This window comes from Chionomys nivalis, chromosome 15 (assembly GCF_950005125.1).
Source record: "Chionomys nivalis chromosome 15, mChiNiv1.1, whole genome shotgun sequence".
NCBI classification, from domain to species: Eukaryota; Metazoa; Chordata; class Mammalia; order Rodentia; family Cricetidae; genus Chionomys; species Chionomys nivalis.
The window spans coordinates 67,180,600-67,200,556 of NC_080100.1; the positions used below are offsets into that span (position 1 = coordinate 67,180,600).

General features: G+C 37.1%; 1 protein-coding gene across 4 annotated transcripts in view; it reads right to left on the bottom strand.

Moving 5' to 3' along the window:
- Mctp1 (multiple C2 and transmembrane domain containing 1) overlaps positions 1 to 19,957 on the bottom strand; it is a 600,147-nt gene that overhangs the window by 236,106 nt on the left and 344,084 nt on the right. For all 4 annotated transcript variants that reach the window (XM_057789474.1, XM_057789473.1, XM_057789472.1 and 1 more), the window contains exons 3-5: positions 17,402 to 17,544; positions 5,926 to 6,005; positions 3,364 to 3,475 (exon numbers count right to left, since the gene is read on the bottom strand). In XM_057789474.1, the coding sequence (XP_057645457.1) occupies positions 3,364 to 3,475; positions 5,926 to 6,005; positions 17,402 to 17,544 (335 nt within the window). The remainder of the gene's footprint in view (positions 1 to 3,363; positions 3,476 to 5,925; positions 6,006 to 17,401; positions 17,545 to 19,957) is intronic.

Genomic DNA, 19,957 nt, shown 5'->3' on the forward strand with positions numbered 1-19,957 from the left:
GCAAATAAAATCATGTCATTTCCCCTTTGTAGACCTTGCCATATTTTTTCCTTGCTATTTGGATACAGGTCACACATCTTACCATAGACCACAGGCCCTCTGTGGTCCAGGCATCTCTCTTGCACCCTCTATCATGGAGCATGGCTGCCACCTGCCCTGCTTCTATCCTCCATAAGCTCCTTTGGCTCTTCAGTTTTTGGAATGCAGTGTGCTTCCTCCTCTCCCTTAAGTACTTCTCTTCACAGGCTTTGTCTCTTCCTAATTCCTATCGATAGTTCCCACCTCAGTTTCCACCTGACTTCCTTAGAGAATCCTAGGCCCACATTGATCGGAACAAATTTCCTAGTTTTGTTTCCGTTTTCCCAAAACTGTGCCCTTTTTTTAGAACACCAAAGTAGTTGTCACCTTCTGCTTCTCTCAGTGAGTCACTGGACTCACGTTCTAATGTGTGCTAAATGTCAGCATAGGAACTCCATAGGCTTCTGGTGATCATCTGAATTCTTTAAATTATAAAATAAACATTTAGAATGTACTTCCTAGTTAAGATCTAGTCAACTCGAATTCACTTCCTGATTTGTCGTACTGGTGACTTTTAACTGATGGGCTTTCTCTGTAAATGGCAGAATTTTTTAAGCAAGTTTTTCTTCAGCTGTTCTGCTATCTGCACGTGAGTACTCACTTAGCACACAGCAGGGCAGTGTGTACTCATTCACACCTTGTTTTCACAGCAGAGTTATGTGTACCAATTCACACTGTGTTCTCACAGCAGGGCTGTGTGTACTCATTCACTCCATGATCTCACAGCAGGGATGTGTGTACTCTTTCACACCTTGATCTCAGAGCAGGGCTCTGTGTATTCATACACACTGTGTTCTCACAACAGGGCTGTGTGTACTCATTCACACCATGTTCTCAGAGCAGGGATTTGTGTATTTATAAACACCATGTTCTCACAGCAGGGCTGTGTGTACTCATTCATATTGTGTTCTCACAGCAGGGCTGTGTTTATTCATTCACACCATGTTCTCACAGCAGGGTTATGTGTACTCTTTCATACCATGTTCTCACAGCAGGGCTGTGTGTATTCATTCACACCATTTTCTCACTGCAGGGTTATGTGTACTCATTCACACCATGTTCTCAAAGCAGGGCTATGTGTACTCATTCACATTATGTTCTCAGAGCAGGGCTGTGCTTACTCATTCACACCGTGTTCTCACTGCAGGGTTATGTGTACTCATTCACACCGTGTTCTCAGAGCAGGGCTGTGTTTACTCATTCACACCATGTTCTCACAGCAGGCCTATGTGTACTCATTCACACTGTGTTCTCACAGCAGGGCTATGTTTACTCATTCACACCGTGTTCTCACAGAAAGGTTATGTGTACTTATTCATACTGTGTTCTCACAGAAGTGCTGTGCACTCTCAGTCACAGCCGGCTATATTCCTCCTCAGCTGCCACTCCATCTGCACAAATGTATATCCAGTCACACCATTCTGTGTTCTCACAGTGGGTGTATACTCTGCCATACCATGTTCTCATAGCAGGTGCTATGTGTATTCAGCCACACTGTGTCACATTCCTCCTTGAATGCCACTCCATCTGGACACATCATAAGCAGTAACACCACACCATGTTCTTCCTCAGCTACCCCATCTGCAAACATTCATATCCAGTCAACCCATGCCATGTTCTTCCTCCGCTACCTTCATCTACATACATGCATATCCAGTCAAACCATGCATGTTCTTCAGCTACCTTCATCTACATACATGCATATGCAGTCACGCCATGCATGTTCTTCCTCCGCTACCTTCATCTACACACATGCATATGCAGTCACGCCATGCATGTTCTTCCTCCGCTACCTTCATCTACACACATGCATATGCAGTCACACCATGCATGTTCTTCCTCCGCTACCTTCATCTACACACATGCATATGCAGTCACACCATGCATGTTCTTCAGCTACCTTCATCTACATACATGCATATGCAGTCACACCATACATGTTCTTCCTCCGCTACCTTCATCTACACACATGCATATGCAGTCACACCATGCCATGTTCTTCCTCCGCTACCTTCATCTACATACATGCATATGCAGTCACGCCATGCATGTTCTTCCTCCGCTACCTTCATCTACACACATGCATATGCAGTCACACCATGCATGTTCTTCAGCTACCTTCATCTACATACATGCATATGCAGTCGCGCCACACCATGTTCTTCCTCAGTTACTTCCATCTGCTCACATGTAAATGCAGTCACATAAACCCATGTTCTCACAGCAGGAGCTATGTATTAAGACTTCTTAATATTTGGAAAGGTTAATTTTTCTCACTAAATAAAGTTTTAAAATAATACACATGACCTTCCATGCCATTGTTTAACTTTTATGGATAGAAAGAAACTCTTCATAAAGGAGTAAATATTTTTCTGGTGAGCTAAAGAAAAACTTCAAGTTTTGAAGTTGGGATCTACGATTTTTAGCCACAATTCTGATTAAAATGTCAACAAAGTCTTTGTAGTAGATGATATACACCAAGCTGACTGTAATATTATTTTAAAACAGGAATATAGGTATTGCTGAAAGGGCCTTTGGGAACCCCTAACAGTTATAGCTACTACTAAATCACATCAGAGCTACAGTAGTTCCTAGGCATATACGGAATATTGAGCCTAACAATCAATCTCTGGCAAACTGTGGCAGAACTATACCAGTAAGCACACCAGTGTGAATTCCTGGTACACTGGCAGGCACACTGGTGCGGATCACACCTGATACTTTTTCCTGCTACTTCAACAGTGCAGGAGTCTCAGCTTCCTCTGTAGTCACTGTTTATTTCTCAGAGCAGCATGGTGTGTAAGGAAGTACAAATAGTTAGTGCTGAGGTATGGGGTGTATCACTATGGAAACCCATCAAGGACATGAAGAATACACACTTACTCAGTTAACAACCACCAGAAAGCAGAAACTCTGTTATAATGTCACCTTAGTTTCCTTGTCATGACACATTTTGGCAATATAGTCAAAATAGTAGAGTCTTGGATATCTTATTAGGAATTCAAGTCACTAATCAATGTATTCCCTGAAAGAATATTAGTATTTACCTACAATATAACATGTCTAAAATTAATAAAATTATAAGGGGGTTTAAATTTACTTATTTACAACAAGAGGTTCTGATCTGGAGCCTGGGACAGGAAAAGACAAAAGGTTCCTGGATGGGAGCTACCCAGGGTGCTCACAACTAGAGCTCTACGGGCATCTGCTTCTCATTATCCCTCTACGCCCTGAGGAGGATCTCAGCATGTCAGCAAGTGGGAGCAAGAGCTCCAGAAGACTTACCACATCCCTGGGTTCACCTTCCTTAGGGGTAAGGATGACTGACAGCAAGATGATTCCAAGGTCATGGTCGGGATAATGGGGGTCTTTCAGAGTTAAGGTCACATCCGTGGACCTGTGATATAAAGTATTCAGATTGGGAATAGTCATTGAGTGCATTTCCCCAAAATTAATTTAATCAATAACTCATTGTTTTAAGAAATGTTTTGCTCTTTTGATTTCTTAGTACAATTTTTATTGTTATCAAAATACCAGCACTGTATTAAACCATCCAATAAGTGGTATGCCCATGGAAGTGCCTGGATTCATTGGGTAAATTTCTACTACAGACCAGTCCAAGAGAGGGAGGAGTGATAAGATGAACAAAGGCATCAAGACCACGACGGTGATAAACAGCTGACCTGAGCTAGTGAGAGCTCACTGACCCTGTACTGACAGCGGGGGAACCTGCACAGGACCAAGCTAGGCCCACCGTATGTGGGGTACAGTTGTGAGGCTTGGGCAGTCTGTGGAGCCACTGGCAGTGGGGCCAGGATTTATCCCTAGTACTTGAACTGGCATCTAGCAACACATCCATTTTGGCGGGTACCTTGCTCAGCCTAGATATAGGGGGCGGGGCCTCAGTTTTGCCTCAAACTGAAGTGTCAGACTCCCCATAGGAAGCCTTACCCTTTCTGAGGCATGGATGGGGGGCTGTAGGGAAGGGCGAAGTGGGAGGAGGGGAGGAAGTGGGTACGGCATAACTATGTAAAATGCAAAAAGACTGTATTAAAAATTCTTAATAAAAATAAAATACAAAATAAAATAAAAATATTTATGTTGTTTAGTTTGAGTAATACTCCTAAAGAGGAAAATATCTACAGTAAATTTTTAAAAATACATTAAAATCTAAGTTAACAAGGAATATATTCTTCTAATACATTAATTGCTATCAAGTTATTAAACAATAAATGCTTATACAAGTGACAGAAAACAACTGTGACATAACAAATTAAACACGTATCGGGGAGTATTTTATCATTAAAGAAAAATGATTTTCCTCTCCCAGAAGCTATCAAGTGCCAAGTTTCTCATTTCCTGTTGGGTTTTGTCACGTGCCTCCCCCTTTATACTTTTTTCTTTTTTTCTTTTCCTGGGTAGTCAAACTGGATGGCTATGTGTAAAAGACTAAAACTAGATTATTATATTTTCTTTTGAGGACATACCCCAATACACTTATAGTAGCACATATTTACATGCCTATTATTAATATTCATTTTGAAAAGCTGAAATGGCACACTAATGCTTGTGAGGTCACAAAGTGGTACTCTGATGTGTACATGGCCTTAGGGTGGTGGTGGCTAATGAGTTACCCAGAATAAACAGCATAGTTAAGTATACATGAAATTTTTGCTTATATCTTTGTTTGTTTAATTGCACAATTTTTCATTTAAAATTATTTTCACCAGTGATTTATCTTTAAAAGGAACAAAGAGAAATTTATGCTTTAAGTCTTATAATTTGCATAGACTTAATCACAGGTTTATAGCAAATGTAATTGTAGCCTTTGAAAAGAACAGCAGAGTCCATTTGATTTTGCATCAGTGCTCATGATAACAGACCAGACACCATGGCTCAGAACATTTCCTCAAAGTGGGGAAACCAGCAGTCACCTAAACTCTACCCTCAGGTTGAACCAATGTTAGATCGACGAACTGTAGGAAGGCAGCAAAGGTTGCTTTTTTGTTCTACCTGATACAAAAGCAACAAATCACCAATCAGTTAGTCTCTGGAAGGTGAATACTCTGTCCGATGCTCAAAATTTGCTTACTGTAGCATGGAAAGAGGCTCTCCCATGTACATTTATCTGTTTATCTGTAGTCGTATAAAAAGGAAATAGGGGTCTTCCCTGTTTCCCCATCACCTGACACAACATGATCATCCAAGCAAGGAGTTCTATTTACAATTATCAAAGTTTTAATTTTGAAGCCTACTTTTTCTCTTTCTCTCTCTTCTAGTCAGTTCTTAGTTCCTATAACAAAATTTATTTTGAAAACCCCAATGCCCATCGTGAGGGGCTTGGATTGAGTACTGTTAGTAAAATCATATATAACTTTGCAGGTTGTCAAGATAATGAAACTAAGCAGAAATAACCAATCTACCTCTACTACTTGGTACCCTATATTTGGCAATCTGGTGATGGCTAAAGTGGGTTAAGTGATAAGAAATTTGTTGTTTTTGAGGCAAAGTATGTAGCCACTTGCTTCTTTAGTAATAATTATAATCTTTATGCCAAATCCCAACTAAACTGTGTGAGATTAAGGAATGTATCTTTTCTCTTTTAGCATGGTGCTAGGGGACAGGGAAGCTAACCAATAATACTTTATAAGAAAATAGTTGCTATTGAATGAGGAAGTCAGGGAAAATGTTGGAAGCTCATGGATAAGTGGGAAAAGGGTGAGAGTTGGAAGACTCCCAGCTGGTGACAAAAAGGGCACTGTCAGGAATCTGTACTGACTGGTGTTTCCTGCTTCACAGGCCAACATTGTAATGAGGCATAGCAATGTTACAACTTTTAAGAGTTACCTGTTTAACTCCAACTGTGTGAGATCGAGAAAGGCTGAGCCCATAAAGTCATCTTGCAGTCCAAAATCATAGTCAAATACCTAAGAGGCCAAAGAGACAAAACATTTTGAAATAATTTCAGAAAAATGTTTAAAAGAAACATATTATTTATAAGAACTGGCTATCTCTTCCACCAAAACAATGTAATCTCCTGATATGCTTTTTAAAGTTTATTTGTATTCTTTGGGAAGTTAAAATTTTATAACATTCAAGTAAACTACATGTTTATTTAATATTTATTATATCATTATATTTGTATTAGCAATAGAAGTTTAGAGAAGAGGTAACAAAATCAAATTAAATATAATGAATATTTAAAAGTGTGGGAATCACATCTTAGAATACTTTTTTTATTACAGTAAAAGAGATAGCATCAAGCATAGACCCAAAGTAACTTAGGATTACATTCAACAAACACATCTTTTGTTGGGGATGGGACTCAACAAACACATCTTCTGTTGGTGGTGGGTTGTTGGAACATGACATTAATTTGTTATTCATATGTTTTAAGGTAACTAAAGATAAATTATTTGATATTATAGAAAACTTTAATCTTGGCACACAAATAAATAAGGGTACAGATATTATGGCCTCATAATGTTGTAAAGTTATATTAAGGTAACAACAAATTAACCTCTTGTATTTGCAAACAATTATTGGGGACAATTCTTTTGTTGTTTGTTTGTTTTGTCTTCAAGACAGGGTTTGTCTATATAACAGCCCTGGCTGTCCTAGAAGTCTCTTTATACCAAGCTGACCTAGAACTCACAGAGATCTGCCTCCCAAATGCAGGGATTAAAGGCATGCACCACTACACCTGGCTATTGGAAAAATTTTTAATTAAAAAATAAAATTAAAAAAAGAATGAACATGTTTATTTCTATGCCCACACTATTCAGAGTTACATATTTAAGTACTAAGATAGTCAGTGAATACATAGACCAATACAGTTCAATGATGAGCACAATCAGCAGTAACAGAAATTATAAGGGACAGGAGGGGCTACTTTACGTGGGAGATCAGAATGGTGTCTCGGGAGGTGATTTGTGTATAGATGTGCCAGTCAGAGGAAACAACAAGAGAAGGACTAAAGTTTTTAAGGATCAGCAAAAAGCTAATGGCATTAAGTCAAAGTGAGAAAGTTGGGAAATGGAAGAGGGTTAAAGAGGTATCTCAAGGTGACTAACATAATTAATGCTGAGAGTTTAGTGAGCGAGATGGATGTTAAGCAAGAAAATGTATAGGTGATTTGTGATTATACATTCTGATGTGCTTTAAATGGGACAACAACAACAAGAATGAAAACCAACCAACCAAACAAAAAACAACAAAACAAAGGGTACCCAGGGAAAGATTGTGAAACAACAAACCATGAAGCTATCAAGAGAAGTTTAGAGCTGTGTTGCCTAATCTGTTTAAAACGTAAAATGTTTGAGCACTGGAATAATGAACAAAAAAGGGTAAGTCTCTTTCTGAATGGATGACCTAACCTACTGGACACTTTAGGACTCGATACTCAGTGAGTCAGAGAGAATGAAAAGCCCAGCGTTTCTGTATCTAATCCTTGCTCTGACAATGAGTGGGAGCACCAGGCACAGCAGTCCCCAGTCTACTAATGGTTTCACCTAGTACAGGTGCATTTCAGTTAAAAGCAACACAGCTAAATGTGCACAAAGTTGATTTTTAAACAACAAGATAAATACTTTGCATTATGAAAAGAGTCTCAGATTTGAGGAGTTGTGGGAATTTAGTTAAGTAGTTAGGGCTTCCTACTGTCTATCATTCAGTTTGCAGTTGCTTGATTTCATACACAAACTTTCAGAGTTCATTTACTGTAGAAGATACTCGAGATCACTTACACTTCTGAGCTTCCTCTACCTGCCCCAAGGACATCCATGGAAAGACTACATACCTTTGTCATATGACACTGCTCTACTTGCAGGTGGCCACAGTAGCACATTTATTTTTTTTCCTGTATTTCTTTTTTTTATTATTATTTTTATTTTATTCTTTTTTAATTAAAATTTCCGCCTCCTCTACATTTCCCATTCCCCCCCCCCCCACATATTGTCCTCTCCCCATCCATCACCACTCCTCTTCTCCTCTCCCCACTCCATTCCCCTTCCCTCTCGATACTGAAGAGCGATCTATTGGAAGCCCACCAAGGCCAGCTGGACTGGGACTTAATAAGCATGGGTTGAAACAGGACTCTCTGAACATGGAGGACAGTAGCACATTTATAACATAAAGACATTAGGAAAATTTCTCATGAAACCTCATAATTATGTTGTTCTCAAGCTTGTAAGCTGGGTGGCATCATACAAGGTGGAAAACAATTAATATAGATACTGGATTACTAAAATTCTATCACATTGGGCTATTTAACATTGATTCTCTCCTTACCATAATCGCCAGAGTCTTTCTATTGTTGGGATGTTAGAGACTTGCTTTAGTTCTTAGTTCCCATAAAACAGAAAGACATAAACATGGGGAAATGGAAATGCCAGAGTACATTTATTATTGAAGTCATTAGCTGTGCTACGTGGTTCTAAGATGTACAATTATTTGTTAGAGGGAGAATTGCCCCGGGTCTATCTTCAAAAATATAGAGCATAGGAGAAAGAATAAAATAGAAAAGTCATGTCCCATTACAACATCAACAAGAATAATTGACATTTACTCAGCAATTGCTGTAACTTAGAACCTGTTATAAATACACTGATTTTAAATTTTAAGTCAATTTCATGGCCCAGTTATTAAGATATTACTTGTATTTTTCAGGCAAATAATCTGAAAACTTTATTTCACATCAAATTTGAGGGCTAGGAAAAAGCGATATTCAAATCTTGTTTTAAGCTTTAAAACATAAAGCATGTTTAAATTCAATATATGTAGTGTAGGTACCCCAACCTGAGGGAAACATTGGAAATTCAAACTTAAATGATTTCACATGACCTGTCTGTCAAGACACCTCCATTCTCTGAGTTGGAAACATTAGGTAGCATTAGGTTAGAAACTGTTTTAATAATATTTATATCATCTTAAAGTATATTTAAAACAATAAATATTTCACAATGAACAATTAACTTACTACCAATCATGAAAAATTGTTTGAAGTGTGTATCAGTGAAAGCACTTTTGAACACCAGCCATATATCTCAACTCACTTCTTTTAATGTCAATATGAACTTGTGAGTTCAAGTGGCTTCATGTCCACAGGCAATTATGGCTTCAAGGGAAGTTAATTCTGAAAATTCCAATGGTTTATATCTTTATTCATTTATTTACTTAAAAAATACTGAGTGAATTCTTTCACAGGACCAGATTCTGTTCCAGTCACTTGAAATGTTCGTAGTAATGAAATTAAATGTTTGATTTCTTGAAGTTTCTGTAATGGGGAAGTGTTAAACAAAACCTGCAATAAATGTATGTACCTAGTCCTAGTCAGTGCAGTGGCAAGAATGGCCAGGGAGTGGTATCCTGGGAGGTTTTACAACAGAGGGACAAAGAACCAAACCAACGGTTCATGGTTTAAACTTCTTTCTATTTCCCAGTTCCTTCAAAACCCCTTAGTGTCATGTGTTAACCCTTGCTTCCATGTGTTAACAACCCCGTGACCCTAAACTCACGCTAGGAGCTCCAGGGTTAAAGGACTCTTCACTCACATCCAGTCAGTGTGGAAGCAGGAGTTGTTTTATGCAAGAATTCCAAATTCACACAGATGGGCCAGCACATGTCCCATTCTAATTCTTGACTGAAGATCCAGGATTAAGTGGAAGCCTAATTTACGTTTTGTGCTTTATTCCTTAAACATCATTTTTATTTGATTTTTTTCATACAATATGTTTTCATCATGTTTCCCCTCCCCCAACTCCTCCCAGATCTTCCACACCCAACTTAATGCTCTTTCTCAAAAAAATAAAAGTAAAACCATAAAAGAGGCAAAAATTAGTAAACAAATAATCAAAAGACCAATAAAGCAAACTAACAAAATACCCAAATGAAACAAAAAGTCCACAAAACAAGCAACATGGCTTCATTTCAAGTTAGCCAACCACTCTTTCGCATGAAGCCTACTTTGAAGTTGATATAACCAGTAACACTTGAAGGGAGAAAACTAATTTCCCATTATCAGAGGATATCCGTTGCACAGAGCTTCATGTTCGCCATGTCCACTTCTGGTCAGCACTGGGACTCTGTCTGGCTTGAATTTGTGCAGGTCTTATGAACACTACCACAGTCTCTGTGAGTTCAGGTGTGTGTCAGTCCTGTTGTGTCTGGAAGACTCTGTTTCCTTGGAGTCATCTATCGCCTTGGTTTCTTATAATCTTTCTCTGCCCTCTTCCACAGAGATCCCTGACATTTGAGAAAAAGGGTTTTGATGACGACACTACATTTAGGACTGAGTGTTCCACAGTCTCTCACTCTGCACACTGTCTAGTGTGGGTCTCTGTGAGTTCTCATCTACTGCAATAAGCTTCTCTAGTGAGGAGTTGGTCCGGTGACTCCTCTTTCTGATGGTCAGGTGTTTCTTGTACCGGGAAGATGGATCCTATTTTCTGATCAAATTTGTCTGTGTCTTTTGGTTAGGGGATTCAGAACATTGATATTTAGTTATTAATGAACAGTGTTCATTTATTCCTGTTATTTTGTTGTTGCAGTGTGAGTTTACCTGCTAATTTTGATTTACTATCCTTAGATTAATTATTCTCTGTGTTCTCTTGAGTGTGGTTAACCTCTTGATGCTAAAGTTTCCCTCCTAGTGCCTTGGGTAGAGCTAGATTTGCTAATTCAAACTGACTTATCATCTTATCATTGAAAGTTTTTCTTTCTCCATCTATTATGGCTGATAGTTTTGCTACATATACCAGTTTGGGCTGGCATCTGTGATCTCTCAGAATTTGTAGAACATCCACCCAAGTGGTTCTGTTTTTCAGAGTCCCCACTGAAAAGTCAGGTGTTATTTTAATGGGTCTGCATTTATACATGACTTGGTCTTTTCCCTTGAATCTTTTAATATACTTTTTTGTTTTATACATTTAGTGTTATAGTTACGACATGCTGTAGAGAATTTTGTTTCTGGTACTGGATGTGGGATTCCCCTCTGTATGCTGTGAATACTATTGGTTAATAAAGGGCTGCTTTGGACATGTAGCAGGGCAGAACTTAGCTAGGTGGGGAAAACTAAACTGAATGCTGAGAGGAAGAAGGTGGAGTGAGGGAAAAGCCATGGAGCTGTCGCCAGAGACAGATGCACTGAAACTTTGTTGGTAGGTCACGACCTTGGATGATACACAAATTAATGAAGATGAATTAAATTAAGATGTAAGAGTTAACAAATAAGAAGTTAGAGCTAATAGGCCAAGCATTGATTTAATTAATGCAGTTTCTGTGTGGTAATTTCGGGGCTGAGCAGTCGGGAAACAAATAAGTGACCTCCTTTATTATTTTGAGGTATACTCCTTGTAATCCTATACTTTCCAAGATCTTTAATCATGAAAGGGTGTTAGACTTTTAAAAGGCTTTTTCAGAATCTAATGAGATGATAATGTGACATTCTTTTCTCTCAGTTTGTTTATATGGTGGATTACATTGACAGATTTTCAAATGTTAAAGCATCCCTGCATCTCTGGGATAAAGCCTACTTGGATGATCTTTTTGATGCATTCTTGATTCTGTATGCAATATTTTATTACTTTTGCATTTATTTTCATGGGAAAAATTGGTTTGTAATTTTTTTTCTTTGTTGAGTCTTTGTGGGGTTTGGGTATCAGAGCAACTGTAGCCTCATAATATTAATTTGGCAATGTTCCTTCTGTTTCTATTTTATGAAATAATTTGAGGAGTACTGGTATTAAGTCTTCTTTAAAAGTCTGATAGAATTCTGTACAAAAACCACCTTGTCCTGGGCTATTTTTTGGGTGGGTGGGGACTTTTAATGACTGTTTCTATTTCTTTAGGAGTTATAGGTGTATTTAAATTGTTTATCTGATCTTGATTTAGCCTTGATAAGTAGTATCTGTCAAGAAAATTATTCATTTCTTTTATATTTTCCAGTTTTGTAGGTTTTCAAAGTATAACTTAAAGATTCTTTTGATTTGCTCAGTATCTGTTGTTATGTTTCCCTTTCCATTTCTGATTTTGTTAATTTGGATATTCTTTCTGAGTCTTTTAATTTTCTTTTTGAGTCTTGCTAATTTTCTCAAAGAACCAATTATTTGTTTCATTGGTTCTTTGTATTGTTCTCTTTGTTTCTATTTTATTGATTTCATTTAGTTTAGTTATTTCCTATAATCTACTCCTCTTGGGTCTGCTTACTTCTTTTTGTTCAGGTGTGCTCTAATGTTGCTAGTATGAGATTCCCTCCAATTATTTTATGTAACTACTTAGTAATATAAACTTTTCTCTTAGTACCACTTTCATTGTGTCCCATAAGTTTGTATATGTTATGCATTTATTTTCATTGAATTCTTTAATTTCTTTATTTTTGTCTTGGCCCATTTTTAATTCAGTGGAGAGTTGTTCAATTTCCATGAGTTTGTAGGGTTTCTGTTGTTGAAATCCAGTTTTAATCCATGGCGGGCTGATAGGATACAGGGTGTTATTTCAATTTTCTTGTATTTGTTGAAAATTATTTGGTGATCCAATATGTGGTCAATTTTGGAGAAAGATCTGTGAGGTGCGGAGAAGAAGGGATATTCTTTTGTGTTTGGGCGAAATGTTCTGTAGACCTGCTAGGTCCATTTGGTTTATAATATCTGTTAGCTCCAGTATTTTTGTTTAGTTTTTGGCTTCATGACCTGTTTGTTGGTCAGAAGGGGGTTATTGAATCTCCCACTATCAATGTGTGAGGGTCAATGTGTGATTTAACCTTTAGTAATGTTTCTTTTACAAATGTGGGTGTCCTTGCATTTGGGCATAGATGTTGTGGTCGATTTTTCCTTTAATATGTATGAAGCATCCCTGTTGCTTTTGATTAATTTTGGTCTGACGTCTATATTGTTAGATGTTAGGATAACTACACTAGCTTGTTTCTTGGGTCCATTTTCTTGGAAAATCTTTATCCAACACTTACTCTGAGGTAATGTCTATCTTTGGTGTTGAGTTGTGTTATTTGTATGCAGCAGAAGGATTCATGATCACACCCATTCCATTAGTCTTTGTCCTTTTTGAGAAATTGAGTCCATTGATATTGAGCGATATCAATGACCTGGTATGGGAGGTCCTTCTGTCTATGATGCTTTAATTGGTTAATGAATAAAGAACTGCTTTGAGCCTATGGCAAGGGAAGAACAGAACTAGGTGGGAAAAAGTTAGGCTGTATGCTGGGAGAAAGAGGGCAGAATCAGAGAGAAGCCATGGGGCCACCAGAGATAAATACTAGGAACTTTATCCGGTAAGCCACAGCCATGTGGTGATATATAGATAAATAGAAATGGAAGAGTTAGCCAATAAGAAGCTAGAGTTAATAGGCCAAACAGTGATTTAATTAATACAGTTTCTGTTTGATTATTTAGGGGCTAAGCAGGTAGGAACCAACAAGGAACCTCCTTATTACAATGATTATTGATCCCTGTTTTTGTTTGTTATTGATGTTGGTGGTGGTATTAGTAGGAGAGAGAGAGAGATTCCCTTCTTTCACTTTTTCTTGTGTGAGATTATTTATTTTCTGTGTTTCATGGGTATAGTTAAACTGTTTAAACTGTTAGGGTTGGATTTTTATTTCGAGTACCTTCAATAGGGCTCCATTTGTACATAGGTATTTTTAAATTAGACTTCATTATGAAATAACTTGCTTTCTCAATAGATGGTGATTGACAGTTTTGCTGGATATACTTGACTGGGCTAGCATCAGTGGTCTCTTAGAATCTATCGGCTCTTCTAGCTTTCTTTTTAGTCAGGTGTAATTCCAATTCAAAATTAATGTTTTGATTATTATGTGGTGAGGAGGCTTTCTTTTCTGGTCCAATTTATTTGGTATAAGCTCCATGTACTTTTTATGCATCTACCTTTTTAGGTTGGGAAAATTTTGTTCTATGATTTTGCTGAAAATATTTTCTGGGTCTTTGAGCTGAAATTCTTCTTCTATTCCTATTATTTGTAGATTTGGTCATTTTATAGTGCCCCAGATTTTCTGGATTTTTTGTATCAGGACTTTTTTAGATTTTCTTTGCTCAGCATATTTATTTCTTCTACTTTATCTTCAACACCTAAGATTCTCTCTTCTAGCTCCTGTATTCTGTTGTTGAAGCTTGTATTGGTAGTTCCTGTTCTATTACCTAGATTTTTTATTTCCAGAATTCCTTCAGTTTGTGTTTTCTTTATTGTTTATATTTCCAGTTCAGGTTTTGAACAGTTTTATTTATTTAATTACTTCAAGTGTTTGCTTTTTTAGCATTTTTGTTTGTTTTGTTCAGTCTTTCCTTGATTCTTCATTTTCTTTGTGGGGAGCTTTCTTCAAGGGATTTATTTGTTTCCTCCAATTTTTCGTTTGTCTTTTCCTTAAGGGAATTATTAATTTCCTCTTTAAGGACCAATATCATCTTCATACATTTGTTCTGAGGTTTTTTTCTTGTGTTTCTCTGAATGTTGGAACATTCAGAGTTTGCTGTAATAAAATAACTGGACTCTTGTGGTGACTTTGGCATCTAGGCATCTGTGTTTGGGATGATTCTAGGTCTAGGTGTTGATTTCTAAGTTTGTCTTCACTGGATGTTTTATTACTGGTTTCTGTTTCCTCTCTGGTCTTCTGGCTGGCATGGCCTGTGACTGAGCAGGGGGTCCCTACCCAAGTTGGGGGTTGGATTCTGATTTCATTGGCCTCTAGCTGAGCAGGAGATCTCACTGCCTGAGTCAGGAGCATGAACATGGTGATGAGGATGGGAAGAGGGGCTGGGGATAGTGTAGTGGTGGTCACCAAGAGAATGGGAGAGGTTGCAGGCAGATGGCCTAACTGGGCTTCTGTCAACCAGCATAGTGTCTGGTACAACAGGATATCTCTGACAGAGTCAAGACCTGAGTAAGACAAGATGACAAGGAGGGTACTGGCAGGGGTGTTGGGGGTAGGATAGGAGGAGCATCAAGAGAGTGGGGTAGGTAAGCTGGCAGATAGCCTACCTGGAGTTCTAGTGGCTAGTGTCACATCTTATAGAGCAGGGCCTATCTTGATTTCTTTTCAATATAACATTTTCTTTGACTGAGATATCTTTTTATTCCACTTTATCTGCAAGACCTGAAATTTTATCTTCCATGTCTTTATATCTATTCGTATTGTTTACATCTGATGTTTTTGTTTGACATCTTGAGTTTTTCATTGCCAGTTTTACTTTTGTTTTGGTTTTCTTCAATGATTCTATTTCATTGTGAAACAAAACTTTTTCTTACTTTAAATGTCAAGAAATTATATCTATAACTTCAATGTTCTCTTTAGTAACATTCACTCTGATACTGTGATCAGATCAGACAATACATATGCCACTTGTTTTTCCTTTAGCTATTAGCAGAAGAATTCTAGGCTTAATGTTTTCTAACCATGTAGTTGACAAAAGTGTTTTCATAGTGCCGGTTACTGTAGAATCAGTTCATTTCTGAAAAATCTTTTAGACAAGATTAACCATCTATCAGAGAGACTATAAATGCCATCTTAGAGTTTATTAATGCAATCACATTGTGCTGTGCAGAGACAATACAATGTTATAATGCTCATGAAACCATGTAGTAATTCAGTGTCATTCACACCAATTGCTTTATTTGTATCTTTGAATACCTAAGACCAAGACAATGAAAAAAGGACAGTACATACACACAACATGGAAATAGGCTTAAGGTTGTTTTATCTATCTATCTATCTATCTATCTATCTATCTATCTATCTATCTATCTATCTATCTATATCCATCCATGCATGCATTCATCTATCTATCTATCTATCTATCTATCTATCTATCTATCTATCTATCTATCTATCATCTATTTTTGTATCCTATTGTATGTGTATCTGCTCGTGTGTGTGTGTGTATGTGTGTGTGTGTGTGTGTATGTAGCGCACATGCCCATATATGTACTTATGGAGACCTAAGGTTGGCTTCAGGGTGTATCTTAATTGCTATCTATTGTATATGTGTATGTCTACATGCATGCATGGTATGTATGCATGCATGCATACATTTTATGTATGTATGTGTCTGTATGTATTATATCTGTCCATCCCTATATGTCTATGTATGTTTTTATGACATGTTCTTTTTATTGCACTTGAAGCTTGATATTTTGGCTAGATTGGCTGGCTAATGAGCTCTGGAGGTCTGTCTGTCTCTGTCCCTATGCACTGGGATTACAGAAGTATAGTCATTTCTGGCCTTTTATGTGGGTGCCAGGGACCCCAGTAAAAGTCATATTGCTTTGACAGCAAGTGCTTTAATTCCTCATCCATCTCTTCATTCCCAAAGCAACAAAGTAGCCTCCTTTCTTCTTCTTCTTCTTCTTCTTCTTCTTCTTCTTCTTCTTCTTCTTCTTCTTCTTCTTCTTCTTCTTCTTCTTCTTCTTCTTCTTCTTCTCTTTATCATCTATCATCAAAGTAGCCTCTGGAACTTGCTCAGAACAAGGACTTTAGATACAACCATGGTCAGTGAGGCCAGAGCTGTCAGGCAGAAAAGGCGGTGTTTTTTTTTCTTTCTTTTTCTTTTCTTTTTTTTTGCACTAACATGTACCAACAGCACTAGATTTTTGTGAGTGCAAACATGTGGCATCTTCTATACATATTTCCAGAAATACACTGCCAAAGTAGTGAGTGTTGCTACCTTGAATCTAAAATATGAACCACAACTCCGCAAGGAGACTAAACTTACACACTAGTCTAAGGATCAACTAAATCAGCATCAGCATAATGCTTGTGCAAACTGATAAGCACATTCATAATAGCTGGTTAAAAAGGAGCCTAGACCATAGCAGAAAAATTGACATTTTTGTGAGCAGATTTTCATGTTTTGGAAAAAATTTATACTAGTGGGTAAATCTGTCTATCCCATGGTAGGAAATAGGGAAAGCCACACCTCTCTCAATCCGCAACTCCCACTAGAAAAGCTTAAGTAGCTCATTTAGAAACAAAACAAAAATGATGAGTTCTGTGGAGGTTGTCCTTCATGCTGGGTTCTTTGGAGATTTACTATTTCATGTGCTCCCAAACTACAGTGATTCAGTTGAAGGCACAAAGCAGGAGATGGATCTCATAGTCTTCCTGTATGTCTACCAAGAGAAATGTTCCAAACAGAAATGACCCCAGAAGCTTAACATCCCATCTCATTTATGTTACATTATCTTGGATTAGAGCTGTTAACAGTAGTCTTTGTTGAAAAGTCCTCCAGAGACATGAGACACAACCATTAAACAAGGATTTCTGAGTCAGATTCAATAATGGAAAAACAATGAAATAACTCACCTTGATATACAGTGGCTCTCTAAGATGGTCAACAAGAATACAAGCCTTTTCCTCCCACACAGGATTCAGGTTCTTGTGTATAGTTTTACTTCTAAAAACTTCTTTTCTTCCAATTTTAAACTTCACATATGGATCACTTGTCCCTGTTGAAGAAAGAGATTCACATCAGGCATTCCTTTCTATGGAAGTAAGATAGCTGCTCATTGGAACATCAGAAAGAATTAAAGGTTAATTAAAAGTTAAGTGAGAACTATCCCACAAGAACAGGTTTTCTTCTCTAAATCTGAAGTAAGATCAAATTATCATTATTATTGTTATTACTTTATCTTCTCAGCATAATTCTGTAAATGTATTCTGACTTTTCAGAAACACAATTGCTTTCATAGTGTCGGAACTGATTTACATTTGACTAGCAGTCTTTGAAGGTTCTCCTTTTCCTGCATCTTTATCAGTATGTGTTGCTATGTGTTTTCTTAATGATAGCCATTCTGGTTACAGTAAGTCAGGAGATCTCACTGTAGTTTTTAATTTTCATTTCCCCAGCTGCAATGGCGAAGAATGCTAAACACTTTTATCATGTATTTACCAGCCAGTTGCAGTAGAACTGTTGAGAATTTTGTATGTTTCATTAGCCCACCGTATTGGTTGGGCTGGTTTTGTTTGGTTGTGGTATCAGTTTTTGGGTTCTTTACATATATTTTGGACATCAATCCCATTAGATATTGAGCTACTGAAGAGTTTTCTTCCCATTCTGTGGGCTGTCTCTTCATTCACTCTCTCTTCATTCAAATTGTTCCTTTGATGTGAGCATTTTAGCATCAAGAAATCTCAGTTGTCAATATTTGGTTCATTTCCTGAGCATGGAGGTTCCACAAAAACAAACAAAATTAAAGAAAAATAGAGGGTGTAATATAGCCCTTACTACAGAACTATATAGAACACTTAATAAGCTTGTTTAAAGCCCTAAGGTCAGTTCCCAGTATGAGTAATAATAACAGTATACAAAATACTAAAAATAGAACTATCATGAAAAAGCACCTATTTGATTTTTGAGTACATATTCAAAAGACTCTAAGTAAACACACCACAGAGACACTTGCACATTCATGGTTATTGCAGCAAGATTCATAGTAACCAATGCATGGGATCAGTGACAATAAACATAAGGATATATAAAGATAAAAAGGTATATATCCAAAATAAAGTATAGATAAAAAGTCTTTAAAGAGATATAAAAGCAATATTAAAGAGTACAGACAGTAATAATTAATGGAGTAAAGATAATAAAATCAGTACTAAAAATTAATAAAATAAAAATAAGCCACATAAAAATAAAAATATGCAGAGAGTCTAGATTATGTATACTATTGTGTTTTCTTTGAATTTTTTGACTGTGAATGAGCTAAACACAGAGAGACATTTCATTGTATGGGCTGTTAGGCTAAACCAACATATATATTTTAAAGGTATCTTGACTTCAATATTTGGGTCTAAGGATATGTTGCTTTGAAAAAGAGGTTCTGCTTTTGCTTCCAAAGAGGATAGAAAGCTGTGGATTCCTTATCAGATAATATGGTTTGATCAAACAGAACCCCATGAAGCAAAATGATTTAGATGGTTCAACATCCATGACAGCTTCAGGACTGCCGACTGAAATGGACCTACTATATTTGATACTTCATTCAATATCTGACTTACAATGCCCCCAATCAGCAGTGCCCAAGTTCCCTAAGTGGTTGTATAAAAATGTCTATTTATACTTAAAGGGGGATATGCTACAGAGATGAATACTTTGCATAGGTATGGATCTTGGTCTAATTGATATAAATGTAATGTCAATTTTGTTATATGAGTATTTCTAGTCTTGATTAAGGTATTGTGTTTGTGAAGCTCATTTAAAAATGTAATGTATAATAGTCAAGTATGTAGTCATGTTAGTCTTAAATGCCAAATTCTGTAAATCTTTGAAAGATTTGAAGAATACCTATCCACCTGAAATATATCTCTGTACACCTAGAAAATTTAACTAACAGAACTACAAGCTTGACTATTATAGATGACTATCAATTAATCTATATTTATAAATTATACATTACATTTTTAAATGAGCTACACAAACACAATACCTTAATCAAGAATAGAAATATACATACAACAAAATTGACCTTAAATTTGTATAAATAAACCAAGATTCATACCTATGCAAAGTATTCATCTCTGTAGCATATTCCCTTTAAATGTAAACAAACATTTATATACAATCATTTAGAGAATTTGGGCACTGTTCTCTAGACTATTTCCGGCAGATTGGGGGCACTATTAACCGGGTATTTAATGGGGTATCCTATATTGCAGGTCCATCTCAGTTGGCAGTCCTGAAGCTGCCACCTGCTAGTTCTGAGACTTCTGGGTGGGAACTGCACTCACCTTAACTCTGGGAAGCACCATGCAGTACATAAACCCTTTTAATCTGAGTAAAAGCTAAATCTACCATGCAGTACACCATGTGGCCTGGAAATATCTCTGTGTATGTTGGTGGGAATCTGCCATGTTCTC